At 37.9% G+C, this 27,356-nt stretch overlaps 2 protein-coding genes across 3 annotated transcripts in view; one reads left to right on the plus strand and one right to left on the minus strand.

The window, feature by feature from the left end:
* The first annotated feature begins 8,414 nt into the window (after nucleotides 1-8,414).
* LOC138349552 (uncharacterized) lies at nucleotides 8,415-25,986 on the plus strand. Its single transcript, XM_069306331.1, is given in 11 exon segments — nucleotides 8,415-8,562; nucleotides 10,871-11,051; nucleotides 12,162-12,301; nucleotides 12,920-13,065; nucleotides 15,077-15,203; nucleotides 15,206-15,666; nucleotides 17,021-17,927; nucleotides 19,503-19,687; nucleotides 20,437-20,580; nucleotides 22,634-22,795; nucleotides 23,144-25,986. Coding segments are annotated over 10 exon segments (2,664 nt in total). The 5' UTR covers nucleotides 8,415-8,562; nucleotides 10,871-10,890; the 3' UTR covers nucleotides 23,375-25,986.
* The window catches only part of LOC123744998 (uncharacterized), a 60,140-nt gene continuing 41,503 nt past the window's right edge, over nucleotides 8,720-27,356 (minus strand). The window contains exon 29 of one of the 2 annotated variants that reach the window (XM_045725241.2): nucleotides 8,720-9,342. In XM_045725241.2, the coding sequence (XP_045581197.2) occupies nucleotides 9,316-9,342 (27 nt within the window). In that variant the 3' untranslated portion in view covers nucleotides 8,720-9,315. Of the gene's footprint in view, nucleotides 9,343-21,046; nucleotides 21,715-27,356 lie in introns of those variants that run through there. The other variant, XM_045725244.2, reaches the window with a different exon arrangement.

The following is a 27,356-nucleotide window of genomic DNA, read 5'->3' on the forward strand; positions in this document are numbered from 1 at the left end:
TTGGGAATGTGTGTGTGTGTGTGTGTGTGTGTGTGAAAATTAGGATTAAGGAATTGCCCGAAACGCTATGCGTGTTAGTGGCTGTACAAGAATGCAAGAACTCTTGTATATATAAATAAAAAAATAAAAAATAAATAAAAAAATTCACTACTCTACTTTTTTTTTACAATAGACCCTGCGCGCGCAGAACTCATATTCTTTGATAATAAATATAGAAAACTACCACAAAATATGGTAGACTATGGCAAATTAGAATACGCTATTGAGCAACCACGTATTAATTAAAATACTGTAACATGCATAGCGTTTCGGGTATATTCAAAAAGGGAAAATAGCCAATGTCTTTCATTAATAAATGTTGTTTGTCGTTATCATTACATGGCTTGATACCCAACATGGTGCTAGGTATGTAGTGTGCCCACCATATGTGCTAGGCACATATAGCGTACCCAACATATGTGCTAGGCATGTATAGCATACCCAACATATGTGCTGGGCACGTATGCGTATATAACTGTAACATGCTCGTGTCTAAAGCTAGACACAAACACAACAAAATTATTAATGATGGTAACAGAGACCATTTCATGTGGACTCCATCTCATGTTGGCCTCCGATTGCATGATAGAGCTGAGAGTTAGCCAAAGAATTTGCCTTTAAAGGAGAAGTTGAGTATAACCTTGGATTGTCAATAAGCAGTCCGAGAGCAATAGTACACCGAGAACTTCAACAAAATCTTGTAGATCTGAGGCAAAGTGAAATCGACACCAATAATTTCATCTATTATCATACTATCATGCAAGAGGAGCCACACATCTATGGATCATCCAATAAAATCAACAGACTTTTAGATGTTACTACTGCACGGCTTAGACTTGGTTACATGTATCTGGGAATTCTCATTATCTGCTAATGTAGACCTGACCAAATGTAAACTGTGTCAACAAAATTATTCGCACACCCTCCGTCACTATGTGATGGAGTGCGACAAGATACGTGAATTTAGAGAGAGTTCTCCAACAAGTATTCAAGAAATGTGTAAATATTTCAGTCACAATGACCCACTACCAGAAATGTTAACCAAGTATTCCCAGCTTGCTAACGGCAGGTAGTAAATGTGGGTGATTGTAACCTTTCCACCTCTGCCCACTGGATGGGGCAGGGTAAACACATCAATATATGTAACTAGCTCACCACATATGTAAGTTGCTTAGCTTAGACACTATGTACTTGCATTCGATCTCGAACCAAATATTTGTTGACATCACACTACACATTAAATTTTGTAACTATTGCTTATCAATACTACAACTTGCTTAACTAAACGAATTTTGGGGTTCAGTCCTTGAGCCCATTATGTGCTTCTGCAACCTTTTCCACTACCGTCCACAGGATGGGTATGGGGTGCATAATAAATGAACTCAACTAACGTCATGGTGCTAGGCTTGAACGTACTCGGCATAGTGTCGTAAGAGTTAGCTTTAAACTCATTTACTTGCGTACTTATTACCAAATTTAGTATTCGTAAAATAATTTTTTCTCTATACAAATCTGTTTCATATTAAAATTTTAAAATAATAGCAATAGCAATAATAAAATAATTGTATTACTTTGTATTATTATTGCGTGTCTGTTATTCTGATACTTTGAGAACATTTAATCTCATATGTTTGGGATTTTAATACATAAAAAGATATATTGGGCTGTTCCAAATATTATAACAAAACTAACAATAAACCGCTGGAGCAAATATCTGCATAACATGTTATCTTTATCGGAAAAAAGAATTTACTGTCAGCCATAAATATGTTAATTCCTTTTAAATGAAGACTTCAATAGCGATAATTCCTTCGTGTTGGCAAGTTTAATCCCAGAAGTTTAAATCCGAGCACGTGCACGTCAAGGAGTTAGTCTAGTTGTTGTTGTTTAAGATTCGCTACCTGGAACAAAAAGTTCCAAGTAGCACGGGCTATGGTGAGCCCGCGTTTAGTCTAGACTAGCTATAAAACACACTCGTCAACACTTAATGACGAGCATATATATTTTTTTGTTTAACAAGCTTAGGTATACACAGCAATGTGCTGCTTCCGTATTCTGTATGAAGGACCACACACAGTGTTGATAAAAACCAGCTACAAGCTCATCCAACATCCCCACCTCACAGGACGGCCAGTCATTCATGGAATCAGGAGAGAACATGAAATGTAAGATTGATCTATTAGCTTCCACTAGCAAAATCTGGGAACAGCACAAGAATGTCTTCTAATATTCCTGAATGTGTGAAGTAATTACAGAGCTCAAAGTACCTCATACCATTTGGTCTGAAATCACTGATAACAGGGCAATTATAGTGTTGGAGAGTATGTCCCAGCTCTTGTTCATATAGTATTTAATTGGAATGTTCACCATTGGGGGATTCATTACCTGCAGCCACCTGCCATAGATATCGATATCCCAGCCTAATTCTGGCAATTACAATGTCACACTGTTTAGTGGATATTTTATGCTGCCCGTACATATAATTCTCGATACTAAACATGCCATAGCTCTTTATACTCATGCTTTCTGGCCTTTGTGTGTCAGTGATTGCTCTTCTGTCTTCCCTAATTTCCTGAAATATTGCGGCTTTTACAGCAGAGATTGGAATGCCCATATCCAACTCAATTTCAGGCTTATCACATGCAGTTTTAGCTGCCTTGTCTGTGTCATCATGCTGGACAACACCTATGTGAGATGGTATCTATACAAATGAGACTCTGAAACTCTTGCTCTGTGCATAACTAATGTTGTTTATAATGTATGTTACAACACTCCTAGTATCTATTTTGCATGTTGAGGTTTTAAGGGCCTGAAGAACTGACTTGTGAATCACAGAAAATTATTCCTCCACTGTTCTTCAGCGCGTTAGTGGCCAGTTGTAGTGCAGATAATTCTGCATGTGTGGAGCTAAGCCAGTCATTCAGTCTCACACTTGTGGTCTGTCTGAATATGTTGTCTTTGTATATTCTACAGGCTGCTGCAGTGCGACCTGTTGACATTTGAAGAGACCCATCAGCGTAAGCATAGTGCTCGTGAGGCCGTAAGTTATTTATAAAGAAATCAGTGGTTTCAAGTGTTGCTGCTTTCAGGAGTGCTGGGTTTTCCTTGTTCTTTTTGCTGATTGAGATGTAATATTAAGACACTTGTATTTCAGGGTGCAGATATAATAGAATATCATTGGCTAGTGCCAATGATATATAATAGGAATATTTAGTTTAATGAGATTGGTAACATTTCTACTCAACCAGCTTGCATATTGGTTGCCCGCAGGTGCGTTGGCAACACTTTCCCGCCTATAAACAGCACTAATCAGTTTTTCTCTAAGTAGTAAGAGTGATGTTGGATCTCTCATTAGAGGGATGAGAGGGTCCACTGATTTTGGACCAAATAGTTTGTGGTACTTGGAACTTTGTAACTGTTTCGGGCACGAATATTAAAAGTTCAGCCCGTCCTCCAAACAAAGACCCAAAAGTGAGTCCGTGCACCCGCCAAACCCTCTGCTTATGAATGAAAAATGGTTTATACACAACCCGTCCTCGATTCAAGTTCATTACATCCAGCGGTCGACCCCACAGACGCATTCAGAAATTTTAACATGCTGTTCATTCAAAACGGGAATGTTCTCAAATATAAAATAATATCATAATATATTAGCATATTGTGCATATATAGGCATAGATTAGGTGTTTAGGTTCTGTTGGCGATTATTTGTATTTGTAGTACGTGGGTGAAGCATTTATAGCGTTGTGATTCGAACAAAATTCGTCAGTGAAGCACTTGTTCCGGATATGTTCGAACGTCAGCAGTTGTGAGTCGTGTGTAAACCGTTTTTCATTCATAAACAGGGGGTTTGGCGGGTGCATGGAATCACTTTTGGATCTTTGTTTGGAGGACGGGCTGGGTTATACACGACTCACAACTGATTTCGTTCGAACACTTCCGGAACAAATGCTCCACTGACGAATTTTGTTGGAACCACAACGATATAAATGCTTCACCCACTTACTACAAATACAAATAATCGCCAACAGAACCTAAACTCCTAGCCTATGCCTATACATGCACAATATGCTAATGTATTATATAATTAATTTATATTTGAGAACATTCCCGTTTTGAATGAACAGCATGTTAAAATCTATGAATTCGTCTGTGGAGTCGACCGCTGGATGTAATGGACTTGAGTCGAGGACGGGTTGTAAGTTAATTTTCGCACTCTACACAAGGATCCCCTTGTGCTTTGCTCTAGATATCTTAATGCCAGAGGAAATGTATATGTTTACCTCTCAGAATGTTTGGTAATATGTTTATTTGTGATGTGTGTCTATGTATATATTAACACGTTGTACTGAATGGGGTGAGAATAGCTTGAGCTACCTCATCCCTTTGTGTGTATTTTACCTCAATAAACTTATTTCAATTTCAATTTCAATTTCAATGGCAACGTAAATTGGGTACTATTGACTATCATCGATAATACACAGGGAAAATATTGTTATCTGAAAAGCATGTGACCATTATCTTTAGATAACGAAACTTTTATCTACAAAATTTATCATACACTTCTGTTAACCCCAATGCATAATGACGTCACGCATTCGGAATTTATTTCATATAGTTAACAGCAGATATATAATCCGTAAAATAAAGTTTTAAGTACTTTCAAATACTTTTATAGCGGCAAAATTAGGTTTTCTTTTATTTTCATTACGGATGTTCGAACCCCACAGATCCTCCTTTAACAAATAAATTTACTCGTCTATACTTAAGTTTGCTTGTCCCAGATTGAGTTATTTAAGAATTATTACAGAGCCTCTTTCTTGCTCCATCTTGACTTGCTCTTCATATTATTATAAGTTGAGATAAAGTCTAAATTAATCTACTCCTTGGTAAAGGTGTTATTAATGGTGAAGAATGCCGTTGAAGATAAGTTTGTGGGCAGCGGGTGGCACCTCCGCCATCAGGCTCAGGGCGCAGACTCCTCTTGTTGTTGTGGCGTGTTTAAGTCTCTGAGTCTCGCCATACTCCACCTCTAACTCCCCGAGACGAGTCGACTGATGATTGATATTAACACAGAACACACACACACACAGCAATATTAGCTAGGAAGGCAGCAGTGGTGAGTAAAACGCATGTTATTAGGAGGGTTGACCCAGCTGATCCTGACAGGTGGGTGGGGCCACCCCACACAGTAAATAGTCTCGTCTCTGCCCTTCACTTACCCACCACTTTCCTTACTTCCCCTACTTCCCCATGTCTTCCCGCTGTGCTTAGAGATCACTTCACTCGGCTAAGACCCTATGACAACTTTTGGTTTCCACTCAGAGGGTTCCAGGTAGGCCGTAGGCCTAGCTCAGGCTGGACCCGGATTAGCCTTCAACAAGAATGCTAATTTAATATCTCAATGTGAACGTATTTAAATATATTACTTGGGTTAAATTACTGGATAAAAGAATGCTGGGTCTAATCTCTGGGCAGGACAAACAGTTGGGCATGTTTCCTCTCACCCTCATGCCTCTGTTCACCTAGCTGTATATTGGTACCTGGGAGTTAGGCAACTGTTGTGGGTTGTACCCTGGGATGGGTCAGTAGTTGGCTTGGGGGGGGGAGGGGTTCTACTGATTTCCTGTCCCTATTAAGTGAAAAAAAATGGCTGGTTTAAAGTATCATCATGTATAATTCTGAATTATATAATTCCTCTGGCACCTCCTCCAAAGGATACCTGATCCACCAGGCTGTGATTCATACTTCAGGCTGTGAGCAGCCGCGTCCAACAGCCTGGTTGATCAGTCCGGCAACCAGGAGGCCTGGTCGACGACCGGGCCGCGGGGACGCTAAGCCCCGGAAGCACCTCAAGGTAACCTCAAGGTAACCATAGCAGTGAGATCATCAGTTCAGGATATATAAATACAATTGAATAAATACAGTAAATGTTATATTAAAAATAATACTTGGAAAATAAATAATTTAATATTGGTTATCTTAATAATAAATATTAGTATTCAATGTGATTAATAATAAAAGTAAGTGTATAGAGGCCAATATTCCACACACCAGAGTGCAGCCCTTGTACTCTAATGTTGTAGAGGCTCGCCAACACTAGGGTTCTTCTATTATTTTCACACACGGTAGATTACGAAACTGAAATTAACAGTAGATATGTACAGTACAGTACGTGTTTTCCAATTTATTTTTATTTGCTGAGCACTTACACAGTCCATAGAAATAATTTTTTTTTGTAATATAGTATTGTATTGTACCAAATTTATTTCCAAGTTTTTACTATGGACTTAAACATAGAAAAAAAAAATATTGAATAAGGGCATTTTCGGGCATAAAAATGCCCGAAACGTTTTGCGTAATAGTGGCTTTAGGCATTGTATGTACTAGCTCTATCTATAAATCGATCAATCTTTGTAAAATCTATGTATGTATGTACCTTACCTAAATAAACATTTATTTATTTATTATTTACTTCCATATATTTTACTAAGCACTTACATAAAGAAAAGTGAACAAAACATTTTGTTATATGTATGAAAATAATTTAGGAGCTTTAAGCTCACAAACTTCACATTTGGTACATTAAAAATTGAGCAGTGTCGTTAGGTCAAACATAGGAAATAGTTTGATTTGTTCTTTCCTGTCAAGTGATAATTTGTAAATTACAAGGGGATGAAATTTGTGTATACAGTACAGTAATTGGAACAAGTATATTTCTTTTCTTTTATGATTCTTTCAAGTCAGTCAAAGGGCCAGTGAAAATGACTTGAGGGCCGGATATTATTGTACTGTTACAGTTAAAAATTTTGTTGTTGCATCTTATTGACAGGGTAAAGTTCCCATATTTTGGGCAGTTGGTGGTCTCTGAGCAACACCGGTTAAAAAATCCTCTTATTTTAATTTATTTTGTCAGGAACAGGAAGCCTGTGTATGAAGTACTGTGTGCATGTATACATACGTACTTCATGTATATATGTATACATGTGTACTTCATGTATGTATGTATCCATAAAGGATGCCTACTATACATACATACATAAAGCCTATAACGATCTCTCCCAAGCTCAAACTACTGAGCCTCCCCAGGATGCAACCCAACAGTTGCTCAACTTATTTTATTTTTATTTTATTTATATATATACAAGAAGGTACATTGGGATTGTGAGGATACATAATATGGTAATTACAATCTTGTAAAGCCACTAGTACGCGCAGCGTTTCGGGCAAGTCCTTACCTAAGAAAACTCCTGGGTACCTATTTATTGCAAGGTAAACAGAGGCATTGTATGAATGAAAATGTGCCCCAACCATTTCTGTTCTGTCTGGAAATCGAACCCGAGATCCCCAATTGTGAATCAAAATGAAGTTAACTGTACAACAAGGTGTCAAAAAATTACCCAAGTATTTACATACAGTACAATATATCCCACATGTACGTTGTATTATATGTTAATATGGTAGATATTAACATATTAGATATACATATTTTTGAGAAAAAAATGTGTGACCCATATTTTTTATATCCATATGCATGCTCTACGAGAATCATAAAGAAAATAATATTTTGATCGTTAGACGAAAGACGTTCTTTTTTTTTCTATTCTTGTCAGGCAATAAAGTAAGATCCCCAAACCTCAGGTTGACAGACCAGTAAGACACCTAGGAATAATAATATTAGATGTAATACAGTATGACATTTGGAGTTGGCATGGAAAACAAATTGTCATACTCTGGATGCAAAAATTAACACTCGTCAAATTACCTGGAAAATACACCAGTGCATTTCATACACTGCACCATATCTTGAGGTTATCTTGAGATGATTTCAGGGCTTTAGTGTCCCTGCGGCCTGGTCCGCGACCAGGTCTCCACCCCCAGGAAGCAGCCTGTGACAGCTGACTAACACCCAGGTACCTATTTTACTGCTAGGTAACAGGGGCATAGGAAGAAAGAAACTCTGCCCATTGTTTCTACCATGCTACCATTGCATATACAAATCAAAAGTTAATGCTCACTAGTTGACATATGTGGCACTGAACATGGGGATTTTGAATGCTGGTGAGATATACTTTTCATAGGCATAAGCCAAGAAACTGGTGATACCTCGCTCATTCAGATGCAATAAATTTTTATTTATTGTTTTATATATATACAGTATAACATTTACAATGAACATTGAACTTAACTGTATTGATTAGTAAGCTATGTATTAAATTTCTCCAAAACATTTAGCTACAAATAATTTTACTATAATTCATTTGTATTTAGAAGCTTTTATAAATACCGTACTGTATTAAGTGTCCTATTAGAATAGTGTTTTCCTTAAGCTAGTGGATGTGCGCTATCAGATAAGGAATGATAGGAAGATTCACAGTGGCTCACTTTTAGTGTCAGTAGTTGACAGTGTTAGTGGCTATTGTAAAAGAAGTCTTCCTTATCAAATATCTTTACCCCTGTACTGTAATATACTGTATAGTATTCAAGTTCATTTCACATCTTCAGTGTCAAAAGATAACCCAAGTTAGTATTGTACTGTGTGATGGGTTGTGGTATTGCAGCTATACTGAATGGTATGACAGCTATAATGGTATGGCTCTTCCTCACACAAATAAAAAAAATGCTGCTATTGGCCTTGCAGTGTGTAAGTCGCAGGTGGAAACAAATGAAAATCATCAAATAAATAATTAAACAATTTACTGAAATAGTAATGAACAAAAATGACACATGACAGTACTTGGCTGTCATGTAATGCAAAGGTTAACAAGTTAGTATGACCTTAAATGTAAAAATAAACTATAAGCAATGAATAAAAGCATTAAGATATACTGGTGTACTGAAGACAGCTACCATACCACCGTGGCATCAGTCACACAATGTTGGCTGGAGGCGGACGATGGGTGAGACACGAAGGTGATCTAGAGCACTAAGGGAGAGACTGGCTCTCCAGGGAGGCAGTGCCCTTTATATAGTCCGACGGTGATGACTCATCCAGTGTCAACGCATGGTGGACATCTTGTCAATTAGCAAACTGCTCGTTGTGACTGGCGGCGCCTTGTTGTTGAGCTGCACCACTGCCAGTTGAAGGCGGCTAACTGCTTGTTTGTGGGGGCAAACTACCGGTCAGCAGAGGCGCCCGGCTTGTCTGAGTCGTACCAGGCCGTGCCAGGCCCTGGAGGGTATGGAGAGGTGGCAGGACTGATGACTCAACTGGGCTAGTGTAGATGTAGACTTCCAGTGCAGAGGCATTGAAGGTGAAGGGAAAAGGCAGTTCCACTAATATTCAGGGGATTCACGTGGCAGCTGTAAAATATAAACATTTAGTAATATTGTTGTGACTGCTTTCTTTCAAAGGTAGTTTACATACTGTATTTATTTTTATTCCATTTTATGCAGAGTTCAGTTCCTGCAAAATAGGCCATATTATAGTAATGTTTGTTTGAAACATTTAGTTAATATTAAAACATTCCTAAATATTATAGTTTGCAGAATAATTGTTACATTTCTAGGAGGTACCCATAAGTATCTCTTTGAGCCTAACTCTGTAATCGCTCAATCCTTAACTCAACTCATGAGGCCTCGGAGACCTAACCATCACCTACAAGGAGCCAGGACTAGAATCTGGCTCGCTCCATCAGGCAAGGAAAGCAAGGGATCAGAGATTAGCTACCAAAACTGGGGCAAAAATTCACCAGAAAGCATAAGCACAACAAGAAAAACAACTGCTTAACGAAACTTTTATTTATTTTTTATTTATATATACAAGAGTTCTTACATTCTTGTACAGCCACTAGCATGCATTGCATTTCGGGCAAGTCCTTAATCCTAATTTTCACACACACATCCCCAGGAAGCAGCCAGTATCAGCTGTCTAACTCCCAGGTACCTATTTGCTGCTAGGTAACAGCAGTAAAATTAAGGTGAAAGAAACTCTGCCCATTTGTTTTCGCCTTCCGCCGGGGATCGAACTCGGACCCCTAGGACTACGAACCCCGAGTGCTGTCAACTCGGCCATCAGGCTCCCTCTTAAATTGAAGCACTCCAATGAAAACAAGGCAAACCATCTGTGATGTGGGGTAACTGTTCTAATCTTGATGTGTGTGACCACCAACAGGTGTCAGTCCAGATTACCTTATGTTCTGGCCAGGCTGCTACCTAACTCTGGAGCCACTCGTGCCAAACCCTCCGACCCCTTAACCCCCGCCGGGAAGGAGATGGAGTTACTGGTGGCCCGCCAGAAAAGGATGTTTAATTACATTCAATGTTTGATTTCTGGTAGGGGTCTCTTTAGTATCTTCTGAAGTTTATTTGTAACTCTGACAATTCAGACTGGGTTTACCTGTGGGAGAAGAATGGCCAGGTGGAGAGAGTGGTGCAGAACACCACCAGCTACAATTTAAATGATTATTAAATGCCCAAGTACAACACAGCATGGGCAAGGTCAATGGACATCCATCAAGTAATGAGGCACCAACATTCTATTGGACTACCAGAAGCCCGACACCTGGATATTAGCTGCATACATGTTGGAAAGACTTAAATTATATTTGAATGTACTGTACAATCAATCCAAATGGTGGAATTTTAAGAACTGCATTTGTCTCTATGTTGATAAGAGAGCTTGCAGTTGTTTAAGGGTAATTAGGTAACTACCAAACTAGATTGTAAACATTGAGCCTGGCTCAGACTGTGGGTAATAAGGAATGGTCAATATGTATTTTCAGTTTTTAAGAAAGTTGGTTATCCTGATAAATCAGGTAAAAGGCATTTTAGTCCATGCTGTTTACAGTCATCTATGTTGCTATTTATATTTACTTTGTTTATTCTACAGAAACAACAGATACTGTCACAATGTCGGAAGAAATCAGTACTAGTGTGAGGCCAAACCCATATATTTTCGACATAGAAAATAGAAGGAAAAGAAAACCACGACTGGCACATGATTTAGGAGCTGGAGCCAAGTGTAATAAATGTGGAGATAAATGTCCAGGATTTGAACTTCACTTCTGGAGGTTAGTATTAATGGGCCTTTTATCTTTAACTTCTCAAGTGACCAAAATGTGTAGATATTTTCAGAGCTGTCGTATTTGGTTATTCCCTAAGTTAAGAATCTGTTGTCATAGATAAGATGTATGAAGTCAAGCTGACTTGACTCTTGGGCATAACACTAGGCGACAAAAACTTATCCCAGAACTAAGTTGACTCGCATACCAGGAATGGTTGAGGGCCACAGGGCTAACAACACTTCAAACCAGACATGTCGGGGCTGATCTCATCGAAACTTCTATAATACTGTGCTGAACAATTTCAAGGATATTGATCTAGACTTCTTTAAAAAGTCAGCTTTAACACATACAAGGAGCAACAGCTTCAAGCTCAACGAACACACTGTAGGACTAAAATCAAGAGATACTTTTTCATTCAAGAGGTAACATGGAACTTCCTACCCGTCAAGGCCATAAACACCGAAACATTGTTGCAATTCAAAATCCAGGTGGATAAAATCATCAGCACAAAAAGGGGGAGTTTTCACAAGACACCATCTTCCTGTCCTCATCAAGGCCACTAGAGAGATAGTGACCATTGGGTAAATTCAGGTAAATAAGTGCTGCAGAGATATTTCTAAAATTGCCTTCGGGGTCATAGAAAACACTTAAGAGGCACTAGAAAAGCACACTCCGCAATCATCAGGCACATCTGCAGAGCCTTAAATGCTCTAGTGATTGCTTTACCGAGTGAAGCTTCATAACTGCTTGTTTACCAGCATGACAGGTTTTATGTCAGAAGGCAGCAGTGCTGACACCTACCGAGGATTCCCAGGTCCAGAGCTAATCACATTTTACCTGACTGTGTGCATGTTCAGGATGGCAGGCTGGGGTTTTCTCAAGTTAAGCGACTTGTATTAAAGCTACTTTTATCTTAGAATTTTAATTCTTCATAACACTTTAAATACTGTTTTACTCATTTTAGATTACTAACGAATTAACGATTGTCAAATTAAATTTTTGTTTGTAAGTTTAAAATAATGAAAATGTTGATGGAGAAGGATTGTTCGTCTGAATTAAAATTACTTGTAATTGCTTTCTCATGATTTTGGTTATGTGCTTTACCTTGATTTATAGAAAAATCTGCATGAACTGTCGATGGGGGAAAGATGACCATGAAGTTGAGGATGACGATGAAGACATTGGACGAATAGTAATTGGCAAGCTATTTGACCGACCACCACGCACGAAGAAAGAGGAACTAGAGTATTGTCATGGTAAGGCTTCAGTATTTTATTGTAGTTTTCCCATTTGTAAGTTCATTTTTATACTGTACATATAAAGCTATATGAAGATACATAATGGATTAAAGTGTAGGCATAATTAATACTAGCAAAATTATAATTTTTGAAAATGTTAAATGAATTTCTCCACTCATAAGGCTTATCCTATTGTGTATTTTATATTGGTTTTAAGAATAAATGGGATTTATACTGGCACATGATTTAGGACCCATGAATGTCTTGAAACCTTTATTTCTCTGGGGAGCACCTTCGGCTCCCTGGGGCTATCGGGCTAATATGCAATTCATTAGACCAGGGCATTAAGTCAGAATGGCTCTTATCATATCTACTTTTGAAACTATATATGGAGTTTTGCCTCCACCATTTCACTTCCTAGTGCATTCCATTTGTTAAATACGGACACTAAAAAGTTCTTTTTAATGTGCTTGTGTGTGTAATTACCCAAGTGTAGTTACATTGAGAGCTACACTCATGGCTTCACATCTTCCCAGCATTCTTTGTCATATACTGCTTGAAACTTTTTAAGTGTGTTAAGCACTTCCATTAAATTTAAGTACCTGTTCTCTCTTCATATGAGAATTTTACTTTCAGAAAATCACTTGGATATTGTCAATGAAGAGACAGGGAAGACAGAGAAGCTCAAATTTGACTGGGTTCCACCTAATGTTGAGAAGAGTCTTGCTGCCCGTTACATGGCTCTCCTTCCCCCTGAGAAGAGACCAGTTGCTGGATCAGAGGCAAGATGTGTTTCATGCTTTCTTGGGATTCTGAAGATTTTGCTTTGTTTACGTTTGTAATTTCTCTTATTTGCCTTATTTTGATTATTTACACAGTACAGCATATTTTTTTGCCTTAAGATCCTTACTAATCATGACCCATATATAAGGTACATTGGGTTTATGAGAGTACATAGGATTGATATTTTTACATTCTTCTAAAACAACTAAAACGCATAGCGTTTCGGGCAGGTCCTTAATCTAACAGATAATTTTAAGTAGGTAATATGTACAAAAATTTGAAGAATGTTAATAAATTAACAGGTACATAGTAAGAAAATTTGAAGAATATTAATAGGTACATTCCTTTAAAATTCGAGAATTGTCAACAGGTACATTGTAGCATAATTTAAGGATTAATTTTAGGTACATTGTAGTAAAATTTGCATTCAACACAACAGTCATAATATAAGATGATAGCATTGATTACAATGGGGAAGTTGCATGTCGTAGGCACTAGTATTGGGGGGAGTGGGTAGCACTACATACAGTGTGAGTTTGAAGCACTAGGTTGGAAATTATGTAGATAAAATTAGATACTTTTTGGTTTTACTTTTGATTAAGGCATAGGTTGGACAGCTTTTTAATTCGTTAAGGAGCGAGATCCATAGACTAGGTCCCTTTAGCATAGCATATATACAGATTTAGTTTGACTGGGGATATCAAAGAGAGAGGTATTTTCTGGTGTAGTGACTATGGGTTCTATTACATTTGTCAAGGAAAGAGTTCAGATCAGGATTAAGGACTGATATTGTAACACTTTTATTTTCTAGGTTCACAAACCTTACATTTATCAGCATTGAACTGTATCTACTGATCAAGTTTTCCATAACCCTTTTTTTCACCTAGGGCATGTCTTCAGCTTTAACCCTTGCACTGCTCACCTATTTTCGGCAAAAACGTCTTGGTGCAATTGACATGGACATATTTTTGTTATTTTTACAAATGTTCAGGTAAATTTAATGTCAAAATGTTTCCAATGTCAACTATTTCCATTTCAAAACACAATAGTAATGAAAACATTAAAAAACATTAAAATATAGCCAAATTAAAAAACAAAAAGCACAACTCTCTGAGCGCCTAAAGGCGCTTTGCGCAGTGCAGTGGTTAAAGTATTGTTCCTTGCATGTTGATCATGAACGATAGAATAAATAATAAAATAAACTGTGTCGGTGTCATTGGGTTGAGGGCCATGCTGGATGCCATCTCAAAACACTGATTCCTTAGTCATTTGTGGCCAGGCAACCCACTGTCAACACTTTCCTCCCTTATTAGTTGTGGGTCAGACTAATTGCTACCACAGCTACACCACAAGTTCTCTCTCCTCAGTCATAAGCAGCCACCAACACTTCCCTCAAACTATCAGTGGCTAGACTATCAGGCATCCACTACTGTTGCTACTACAAGCATACTGTACTTCTACCTCAATTTTTCTTTATATTTGGCATCACAATATGATTCCTCTTGGCTTTGCTTCTTGTTGCCACATTTTCTTTATTTTGAGCTGACAAATTGAAAGGATGTTCTGGAATGTTGAGATATCCAAGGCGTAAAGGAGGATTCATATATAAATGGCCTTGCCAATCTCAAAACAGTTAAGATGCAGGCTGGGACACTTCAGGTTCATGCACTGGCTATGCCATGATGTGGGCAACTGGGAAAACTAGGTTAGGGAACCACTGCCTTACAGTTCTGTATTTGGAGTTTTGTTCAAATATGCTGGAAGTTTAATGCTCACACTTTGTCAAAAATTTTATCTATTTTTCACTAGCAAAAAAAAAAAACATGCAAAAATGAATGTAATGATGTGCACAGTACACAAAAAATTCGGTACAAAAATGCAATAAACAGTGATTTGTGGAGTGTGGTTTTGTATGAGATTTATTCATTTAAACTGTATTCTTTGAGTACAAGATTGATTTTTAAACTAATTTGTAATGAATATATTTATATTTTGTTCTTATTTTTACAGGCAGCTAAAGAGCGTCGTAGGCAACTGGAACAGCAAATTCCCCTTTATGATATGGATGAGGCTCAAAGATGTGACAATATGCCTGCTGAAGAGCTACAGTGTTTCCATGCTTTCCTTGAACGTATCAAGACCAAGTAGCTGGGCAGGGTTTGGTCCAAGAAATTGCTGGTGCCCCAGCTAAGTCAATGGCACAGCCTTTATTGGGTCAGCACCCGATGAAGAATGTTTGGCAAGGGTCTGGAAGAGACGGTGAGAATAATGAAGATATTGGTTATCGCCCAGATGCTACCACTGGAGATAATTCAGTATATGGACTCGCACCTGACAACTATATACTTCGAAATAAAAACTTGCCTTATGTCGATGACCAATATTATAGGCAACCTGTTGGACAACCTGATAATAAAAGGTCCAGTCTGCGTGATAAATTTATAGGAGAGATGATTGGAGATTTTAGCAGTGTAGCTAACAGTAAGCTGTATGGAGTTGCTCCTCAGACATCTAGACCTGTGGGAGGTATTGGTGCTGACCAACATTTGGATAGAGTTGCAACTGGATTCTCTGACCTGAATATTGATGGTGATCAGAAGGTAAGTTAAAATCTCGTAGTTACTGTCATGCATTCATTATCGTTATGCATTTATTACTGTCATGCATTCTTATAATACAATGCAGGTACAGTATTGAGATATAAACTTGTATACTACCAATTTCAGTAATCCAAATCATATGGGGCCCACTCCCCATTCAAGTTAGTTGACTTTTTTACCAAGAATGTCCAAAAATTAACAAATTCAAATTTATTCAGGTTTCTCGTTTGACATAATTTAACCTGAATTCCAAATTGGTTTAAGAGATCAAAAAGGTCAAAACTAAAATGTGAATTCATCCAGTTTACAATTTAGATTTTAGTTACTGAAATCTAAATTGGAGCGCTTTTACAGTACAATAAATATTTTTAAGGTTGCTCTGTTCTTTGTACAGTGGAACCTCGGTTGTCGAATGCCCATAGTTACGAATTTTTCAGTTACAAGCTCAATTTCTTTGTAAAATTCAACTCGGTATACGAGCTTTGCCTCGCGTGGCGAGTTGTTGATACACGTATAGGTCGACCGAGCACGTGGTTCCTAGTTTACCAGTATCTTCCGCCTAATGACGATCACGACTGAATTCTTTGTGAAGAATTTGATTGTTTTTGTGCTTCTTTGGTTTCTGAACATAAAAGTAACTATTATATATCACGCCATGGGTCCTAAAAAAGTCAGTGTAAAGTTCAACCTAAGAAAATAGTTGTGAGGATGACAATAGAGGAAAAACAAAAGATCATTCATAGTGAATGAATGTGATGTCTCACTACAGAAAAGTGTTAAAATGTAGGGAAAAACGAGTGTCAGTGAGCCAAGTGTCGGTGACAAGCAAGTAGTGAGCCACAACCAGGTCCTAGTGGTATGTCTACAAAATGTAGGAGAGAGAGAGAGAGAGAGAGAGTACCCCCAGAAATATCATTGCCTGATGTTATAATGGAAGGGGACTTGCCTACCAAAACACTGACACCTCTCCTCCTCCTGCCCCGCCCTCCTCACCGTTTTCCATATGCCAACAAGAGTCCTTATTAAAGATAAGATTATACTTGTACATACTGTAGTGCAAAATATAAGTAGTAGTATGTATAAAATGGGTTATTGTTACTATTTTTGAGGGTGTGAAACACGTTAATTCAATTTACATTATTTCTTATGGGAAATTTTGTTTCGGTTTATGAATTTTTGATTTATGAACCGTCTCTGGGAACGGATTAAATAAAAAAAACGGAGGTACCACTGTACATGTATTAAAATTTTATATACAGTATTTATACTGTATATATATACAGGTATAAAAATATATATATATATATCAAAATGAGCTTTAATTTTTGTACTAATTCAAGTTCATTCTTTTCAGAGAGGGATTTCAGGACGAGGTGCCACACCTGGCACTGATAATATTCTTAGTCAGCCGTATTTAGGACAGGGTCAGCTTGGTAATAGTTCTAGTCAGTTTAATAACAATATACTGGGCAGTAAGGCTTTTACCCCAGGTCAGAAAAGTAATAAACCTGGTCAACATGACAATGTGCCTAGTCATCACAGTTATACAATTGGTGATGAAGGCCAGGATACCTGTGTGCCGCATAAACAAGTCCCCTTATCGGACGAGTATATTAATAAGGGCCTGCCAGTCGAGAGAGGTTACATGGCTAACAAAGGAGGATATATAAACACTACAGGTCAACAACCTTACACACCTAGCAAGGAGACCACAATTCATGGTTACTATATGGGTACGTCGGAACCAGGTAAATGTGGCCTGATACCAGGCCAAGAGACTTATGGGTTAAGCAAACATGGCCTCTCACCTGGCCAAAAGGGTTATGTGCCAGGTACACAAGGTCTCCTGCCAGGTCAGGAAGGCTATGTTGCAGATAATGAAGGCCTGTTGCCAGGCCAGGAAGGCTACATGACAGGTAAACAAGACCTCAGACCAGGACAGATAGGTTATGTTCCTGTTAACCAGGATCAAGGGCTTGGTCAGGAAGGATATGTGCCAGCCAGACAAGGTCAGCAGTTTTATAATCCCACTAAAGAGACAACTATTCATGACTACAATATTGGTGTATCAGAGCCAACACATCATCTTTCTGGTCAAGAAGCTGGTGTTCCCTACATTATGGGGAATATTGGAGGCACTCAGAATACCATGGCTAACCAAAGCAGGGTGCCACAGCAGCAGATGAATGCCAAAAATGGGAACATAACTTCTGTAGAAGCTGTGCAGGCTCCTTATGGGGCTCGTTTGGACACAATGACAGGTGAGAACCCCATTATTAATATTAATATGCTATGAAAGTTTCTCCAATTTATTAATTTGACAGATTCACAGATTCGTAATTTCATTCATGGTTCAGCAATGTTTGAACTTGGTTTTGTACTAGTTATCAATTTACTTTATTTTGTTGATACAGTAGGCCTCTTCCTTAAATTCAAATTTATTCACTTTACAACACTGTAGTTTGCTTTTGTCAAGTTACCTTATGATCCTTAGTAGATCATAAGTTATACTGACTTTAATTGCAATCATAAAACTAAGGTGTGTGTTCTTGGGCTTGTTATTGTTAGTTCAGTATATCTCACTTGTGTAGTTTTCCAAATCTTCTTCAAATTTTATCCTGATTGCTTTTTCTAATATTTCAACTGCTACTTTTGTAGTAATTATGGCCTGTAATATAATGGGGCCTCTCTATGCCCCCTTTTTTATATACATGAACAGTACTGGCACAATGCTTGCAATATTTAGTTAGCCGTTTCATTTTTCCTCTTTAGACCTGGGAAAAATTCTACTGTACCTTACCTTGAGGTGGTTTCGGAGCTTAGCGTTCCCGCGGCCCGGTCATCGACCAGGCCTCCTCGTTGCTAGACTGGTCAACCAGGCTATTGGACGCGGCTGCTCACAGGCTGACATATGAATCACAGCCTGGTTGATCAGGTATCCTTTGGAGGTGTTTATCAAATTCTTTCTTGAACACTGTGAGGGGTTGGCCAGTTATGCCCCTTATGTGTAGTGGAAACATGTTGAACAGTTTTGGGCATCTGATGTTGATAGAGTTCTCTCTCAGACTACCTGTTGCACCTCTGCTCTTCAGCGGGGGTATTCTGCATATTCTGCCATGCCTCCTGGTCTCATGTGGTGTTATTTCTGTGTGCAGGTTTGGGACCAGCCCCTCTAATATTTTCCACGTGTAAATTATTATGTATTTTTCCCGCCTGCGCTCAAGAGAATACAGATTTAGGTTCTTTAGTCGGTCCCAATAGTTTAGATGTTTTACTATGTCAAGGTAACAATAAGTGTGGCTTCATAAAGTCAGGTTCCCTGACACACTGGAACTTAGCATTGATTGCCTCTCACTTCTTTGTTGGAAAACAATTGTCAAATTTACCTTTTGTATTTTGTTCTTACCCTTTAATTTGGCCTTTAATGAATTTATGGAATAGATTGTTCTGGCTATTGCCTATTATTCCTTATTCAAAATTTGATTCCTCTGCTGTTCTTCATATATATAATTATTCCTAACTCATTTATATAGGCAATAGGTTAGAAATACTTTCTTATTGGCTACTTGCTTTTTTTCCTTTTCCCCTTCGCCCAGTCATACCCAGACATTGATGTCGAGTCGGCTGTATTTCAGAAGTCTCAATACTTGTCTTCGCTTTAAAAACTTTGCTTCACATACCTTCTACTTTTAAAGATTAATGTTTCTTATTTGTATGTATTTCATGTATTCAATATAATCCAATCAACATGCATATTCTTATAAATCACAGTACTGTATATTTTAAATCTAATTTTCAATGGTGAACATTTATATCTTTTCATTAAATATTCAAAGGTGGGATGTCATTAGCACCCGGGACTGATGTGACTGTGCTCTTTCCTGGCGAGAGCCAAGTTATTGGTTCTCGCATGAAGAGCAGTAATGTGCCTCAGAAAAGCAAGCTCACCTGTCAATATTGCAGTCTTCCCATGAATGTTGGTGATGTGGCTATTTTCTGTGAAAGAGCAGGGATAGACAAGGTATGTATTGATTCATGTGTTTTATGTACTAAACTGTTCTATTAGTTAATGGGTGGGACCTTTTACTCCTTTTCTCCTTTTGCTCTAGCCAGACTGACTGGCTAGCATTGTCAGTCATTCAGTCAGTCTGAAACTGTTATGAAATGCTGTACAGTATATATATTTTAGTAGTAATGTAGTTTTTATTTGTTCAATTAATATGAAATTTATACATTGCAGTAAATGATTTGCAGGTACTGTTAACTTTTTTTTAATTTTATTTATTTTTTGAAAATAAAGCATTATCACATGAAATACTGGTAATTTACACTTACTGTATTCCTAATTGTAAGTTTAATTCCTCTGGTGCCGATAAATAACATTATCCAGTAAACTTTTATTCTTAAAGAATGAACCAGATATAACAGTACGAGTGGCAGCAGGTATTTAATTTCAGTCTCCGTGGTGTAGTGGTAAGACACTCACCTGGTGTTCCGCGAGCGCTTTCTCATGGGATTGTATCCTGGCCGGGGAGGATTTACTGGGCGCAAATCCTTAACTGTAGCCTCTGTTTAACTCAACAGTAAAATGAGTACTTGGTTGTAAAAACAATTCTTCGCGGTGGGGGTCGTATTCCAGGGACCTGGCCGAAACACTACGCGTACTAGTGGCTGTACAAGAATGTAACAACTCTTGTACAGTATATATATCAAAAAAAAAAAAAAAAAGTTTTATCTGCTCAAAATTGATAATTTATATTTTGCTCACAGTGCTGGCACCCAGCCTGCTTCTGCTGCTACACATGTAAAGAGCTGCTGGCAGACCTTATTTATTTCTACAAAGATGGCAAAGTGTTTTGTGGACGGCATTTTACAGATGCTGCAGACATGCCTAGATGTAAATCTTGTGACGAGGTATGTGCTAGTAATTTTTTGTATTAGTACTGTATTTCATTAATTTTATAGTAAATTTATCTTTTATGGAATCGATTTAGTGTACTGTAATGATTTATCAAATTCAATAATTAGTGAATCTCAACTTCATTACATTTTTCTCTTGAAATGTGGGAAAGCTGGAGATATTAGTAAAGTATGCTAAGAGGTGATCAAATACAGCTGGAAAATGGAATGAATATCAAGAATTTGTCAGATGATTGGAATTCATGACTGCACTGTCGTGTAAAATTTTGTGGGATTGTAATGAATGAAAGAATGATTAAGGAATTACTGTACTAAGTGTAATAGGCAAATTGTATGACAAGATAGTGATTGGAATTTGTAGTGTAATGGGTTGCACACAAGTGATTGTCCTGAATTTGAGTTCTGAGTAGGGTAAGATGTTTGAGCACATTTCCTTACACCCTTATGTCTGTTCATCTAGTTTAGTTAGTTTAGTTCATTTATTATGCACCCCATACCCATCTTGTGGGTGGTAGTGGAAAGGGTTACAGAGGTACATAATGGGCTCAGGGACTGAACCCCACAATTCATTTAGCTAAGCAAGTTACAATCTTGATGAGCTAGTTACAAAATTCAATATAAGTCGTCACATCAACAATGGGTTCGAGATCGACCTCAAGTACAGGTTCTAAATTAAGCAACTGACATGTGGAGAGCTAGTGTCACAATTTATATGTTTGTCCTGCACACCGCCCCCCATCCAGTGGGCAGCGGTGGATAGGTTACAATCACTCGGTTCCTACCTACAGTTAGCAAACTGGGGATATTTAGCTAAAATTTCTGGTAGCAGATCATTTTGAATTAAATATTGACACATCGCTGGAACATTGGTTATAGAATTGTCTCTAAATTCACGTATCTTTTCGCACTCCATCACATAGTGACGGAGGGTGTGCGAATAATTTTGTTGACGCATTTTACATTTGGTCAGGTCTACATCAGCAGATAGAGAATTCCCAGAGATACTTGTAACCGAGTCTAAGCCGAGCAGTAGTAACATCTAGAAGTCTGCTGATTTTTTTGGATGATCCATAGATGTGTGGCTCCTCTTGCATGATAGTATGATGATAGCTGGAATTACTGGTTCATCTAGGTGTAAAGGATATCTAGGAGTTAGTTGACTTGTGGGGTTTGTGGGTCACATTCTAAAGCCTAACAGACATCATGTCCCTGATAATGGGAAATTGGTGAGCAATGGACAAGGCAGGTTGTTCTATAGTTGAAGAGGATGTGTGTAGACCAGATAATTGCATTTGAAGCTTGTTAAGGAGCCATGGAAAACATTGTGAGGTAACTTTATTGATTTAAAAAAAAAATTACAAAATTAACATTGAAAGATTTTGGAGAGTGATAAGGATGCCCAAGTTAGCAACATAAGTTGTATTAGAAGGAAGTAGTTCTTGTCAGTGGTCAGTGAGTGAGTGGTTTAATATTATGTATGTAATTACCTTCGAGTTCAATATATACATGAATGGAGTCATGAGTGAGGTCAAGGTAAGAATATTATAGTAGTATTAGCTTAGTATATAGGCCTAATACAAGTAGTTGCAGTATCTCATATTTGATGTATTCAGATGGTACAGTTCTTTTAGCCGAGAGTGAGATATACAGTATATATTTAGACTAGCTTAAAATTTTGTTGGTGTATATAACAGAAGGATGTTAAAAGTAAAATATGAATGAAAGTAATAGCTGCGGAGAGAAATTTCACAAGATAATATTGTATCTCATTTTGCTAAATTTATCCCATTAGAATTGAAAAAGGATTTCTGCAAATGTTTGTATAGCAAACACCTAACCTAGCTGTGTATATTATTGTAATAATTTTATGAGACTACTGTAAACTTTAAGAATTTTAACATTATTAAAAAAATCTGTTGTACTTCCATCAATAACTTCCCTGTAATTACAATATGTCTTAAAACTTCCATCCAGTATACTACTGTTATCTTATTTGATTGACTGTACTGGTGTGAAATAGTGGAAAATTAATTGGGTTTTCCTGCAGCTCATCTTTGGAAATTCTTGGACTCGAGCAGATGGTTTTGATTGGCATATTCAACATTTCTGCTGCAATGTGTGTGATACTCCCATGGCAGGACAGCGATATGTGCCAGACAAAGATGGATACCCATACTGCCTTCCATGCTACATGGCTTGTTTAGCTAAGGTTGTACAGTATACCGTTTTAATTATTGAATTTCTATACATTTTATTAAGACATGGACAGGCTCTAGTATTTTTCTTGCTTGGCCTGGTGCTGGTGCAAAGGTTCTTGAATATGCACAGTGTACTAACATATTCATTGTTAATTCATAACATGTCATTGTTAATTTTCAAGTGTAGTCGAGAGCATTTCTTCAGTACATAAAATCTATCCATTTTAGAATGTAAGATATTTTTTATCTTTTGGATACTTGTCTACATTTCCAACATTAGAGTAGCTTATTCATAAGTTCTTTTAGTTGCCTTTTAGATGGTGCTGTACAGAATACGTGATTAATTTTTGTTGTTTCAGATGTGCGAAACGTGTGAGGAGAAAATACCACCAGAAGAGAATCGTTGTGGCCATCGAGGATACTTTTATCACGCAAACCCGCATTGCTTCCGATGTTATTCTTGCAAGGACCCCCTTCTAGGGAAGCGATTCAAGATGTCTAAAAATTGGCTCTTCTGCTCTAATGAATGCATAAAGGCAGCAACAGAGGATCTAGCTACCAATCCTAATCCTAAAGAAAATCCACAATGAGGAACAATTATATTTTAAGACTACCTGTAGTCTTATGTCTCCATAATATTTTTACACTATTTCTGACCTTTCTCTGCTATTTTTTAATGTACAGGAATGTGTGTGTGTGTTTGAAGTCAAGTTTAATGAAACAAAATGTGATTCATTGGTGTTGAAAGTAAACTCTTAGATGCTGCTGTTAAGAGGACATTCTTTCCTCCCTCTATCTTCCAGGAGGAAATTTCTTACTCAAAATTCATACCTTATAGCAACCTTTGGAGAGAGAGAGAGAGAGTGGTAGCTATTATGAGTAGCAAATTGCACTCACTACAGTGCAGACAATGAGTCACATTAACATGGCTGAAGATAATGATATTCAAACCACACACGAGAAAATGAAGAAACAGTAGTTCAGTCTGTCCTGGACAATGGTCCAGGATAGACTGAAATGTCACTGAGTTCTTAATTTTTTTATGTGGGGTTTGGATATACTACACTACAGTACTGTATTATCCAGTGCGACCAATTCCTGTGGCCAAAACAGACATCAGAACCTTTTCTTTGCTAGGTGTGTATTGGAGACATGATTAACTCGTGGTTAATGAAACAAACCTACATATTACTGTTGGAACTGCATTGTCCCAATACCAGTTGTGCACCTTCCCATATAATGTCCTAATTTTCAGGAATGTAAATTTTGCTCTCCCATTTCCATTGAGTCATGGACCAAAACGTCGTCGTCTCTTCACTTTATAGTGTGTGGTTTGGTCAACATTTTCAGCCACGTTATTGTGACTTCATCTATATTTTGGTATTATTCATCTTGTCTTTCACCTCTTTTTATCGACATCCTGAATAATATTCAGGAACCTTTTAATATTCTGTAATACAGATGGTGCTATATGGATGTCTGGACTTGACCTTTTTAATAAGTACTTACAGTTCCCAGTGACATTGGATATGACCCAGCAATTTCTGCCACCAATGAATCGCCACCTTATGCTCTCTCCTTTATGTAATGAGACCTCTTCAATCTTCAAAAAGCATTGTCAGATAAGCAAGGCAACTCTTTCATTTAAGGTAAATAGAACAAAAGTTAGTTGGTTTCTTAAAAAGGTCTGGGAATGTATCCCCGATCTATAGTATTCAGTGTATTGGAAATCTGGTTTTGAGTCACATTTGGCTAACTTGCAAAAAAATTATGGAATACATCCTGTTTTCTGGTTGGGGAACTCTGTACATCAATACATTACTATGAAAATTAGACTATGGATGCCTAGTTTGCTCAGCATCAACCAAAATGCATATGAAGATAAATATTATCTACAAAATGGCACTGATTGAGCTTGGCAACTTCAAAGCTGCACCAAATAGCAGACTATAGAGACCAGTAACCTGAAGTTCAGTAACAAGAAAAGGGTCAAGGCTCATATTGCTCACATTTTAACAAAAATTCAGACATACAGTACTTAAAGATATAACCTTTCATAATTCCACTTTTACAATTGTGGAAAAATCTTGTCTGTAAAAAAAAAAAAGTTATCTGAAAGAGTTTAGAATTTATTACAACAAAAAGCAATATACAGAATTTGTGCGCATGTTCTGGTATTAATGTACATAATTAAAATTATCGGAAGTGGTAGGATTTGCGAATGTCTATGTGGAGAAGATGCCTGCAAGATGATGGAAGTACAATTCACAAAAGAACTACTTACTGTACATGCTATTTCTTTTTGTGCTGAAAATCTTCAACATATTCAGTAAGAATCATTATATTTGCAGACTCGGTTAATGCACCAATTGGTATAGAGAAGTCTATGCATCCCATAATAGAGTATATTAGTAGAAAAATGTCTTTGTTTTGAGAGATAAATTGTTAGCTTCTACGAGTTCAATTGTTAGCTTCTACCAGTAACAAATTGCATATCATCAAATGTGACCTATCCCAGTGATCCCCCCCCCACCCTCCCATCACCAAAATAGGCAATGGGAAACATTTTTGGCTTGGTTTTATATTGGCTACAACCGGTGGCCACTTAACCCCTCAAGTGCACAAGTAATTAATATGAAAACCTTGGTATGTGCAAGACAAAAATTCTGAAATTAAATTTGTTCTTCTATTACTGATGCTATTCTGGATAAAATGAAATTAAAATTTCTAAGTAACTTACTTTGTGATAAAATTTCACTATATCATTAATTTAGGAGAGTTCATGAAGGAGGCACCCAGCCGGGGTTGCATAAGGCTGACTTGTAGCAAATTCATTTTTGTTTATTCTCAATGTCACTGAGGAGAGGAAGACCGGAAAGATTGGCGGACAGAAACCGTATTATGTGTGATATGGTTTATGTAACCGTATCACACATAATTTATGTGTGATACGGTTACACATAATTTATGTAACAGAAGGTTTTTTAAGGAGGGAGCAAATGTGTGTACTGTATGACAATTCATGAGAAGAACTGTACATCTGGTCTTGAGAAGTGGAGAATTTCTGCTATGAATAATTGCTTGTGTATTGGTGCTCATTTTATCTGATGCCATATAGCTTATGTGAATATTAGAATAAATATGAGATATTTTTTTAAGTATAGTATGAACATATATGTGTTAAAATAAATATCTATCTCTCTTGTGTGTTTTATTCTGCTGCAAATGTAACCTGTCATCACCTACTGCAAGAAGAAATTGCTGCAAGTTATCATTAATGAAGCTTGCAGCAAATGGCATTTCCCCTTTTGTATATTGCAAAGTTAGAGTGCAGTCATCAGCATAGGCTAGTTTCAAGAATGAGTAGATCATCATTGAAGTAAATATTCCACGGTAAGAGGCCAAGCACATTACTTGTGATATACCGACATGAATAAATTTGGCATTCAGATTTGGCTCTATTGAAGACTGTGTGAACTTTTTGGGGTCCAAAATTCCATTTCTGGGAGGAGTCCCTTAGCCCTCCTGAAGTTATTTTGACGAGATTGCTTCCCAATATTTGATCACGTTAGTCACAGGGATCCTGTTTGGACTAATGTGAAGCAGAGCCTGGCCCCCCTCTCACAGATGCATAGCAGCAGGGAGATTATTAACATCACCCTCGCCAGGAAAGCAACCAGAAAGTTAGTGAAGCTTTATAGACAACTGCAAGGGGTCATTGACAACAGAGCATTGAAATGGCTAAACAATTAGGCAAATGATTCATTCAAAATTATTAGTTAACTTTAAACTACCTCCAACCTGTTAGTATTGATTGATGCCACCAGGTGGCCCTGAGCCTCAAGCCGGCTCCTGCTCAGTCCTGTCCCTGATGTTGATTTACTTGGTAGTGCTCCTCGGGTTGCTAAGGAGCAGTGGGTCCCATTACTTCTTGCCAAAGTGCCGCCCATCCTTAGGACTATCCTGCATAGGCCATGTTTGCTTGGTTTTCGTTCCTATACTTGTTTATTTTAAAGCATTCTTTAGTGGACGAAGTTTTGCACTTTGAGTTGCATATGCTCAAGGTGACCCTTCCCAGGGTGACTTGTTCATATGGCACATCCCAGACACCCTTTGTAGCTGGGTTGTTTAGGCTACATTCAGTATCTGTTTTTCTGGCGGGCATCCCTATGGCTTGGGTGACCTATTTGGTTAGTCACCGTCGGGCCCTGGTAATTCGACATTGGCTGTTTCTTATTTCCAGTAAATTTAAGTCAGTTGAGTTTTGCTGGGTTCCCAGCAATATTGGTGTTGCGTGCGGATGCTGCCGCTAGGGAAGCTGTCCGCTCTTATCCCATCTCCCATAAAGGTATTCCCCATTCTGACTTTTATCCAGTTATTCATTCCTCCATCCTTACCCGTTGGCAGGATTGTTGGTCTTCTGTTACTGGCAACAAACTGCGTACTCTTAAGTCGTGTGTCCTCATGGCCTTCCTCCTACCACTGTAACCGGCGATGGGAAACGGCTCTGGGGAGGTTGCGTATTGGCCACACACACTTAACTCATGGTCACTTAATGGAGTGCTGTCCTGC

This window comes from Procambarus clarkii, chromosome 57 (genome assembly GCF_040958095.1).
Source record: "Procambarus clarkii isolate CNS0578487 chromosome 57, FALCON_Pclarkii_2.0, whole genome shotgun sequence".
NCBI lineage: Eukaryota > Metazoa > Arthropoda > Malacostraca > Decapoda > Cambaridae > Procambarus > Procambarus clarkii.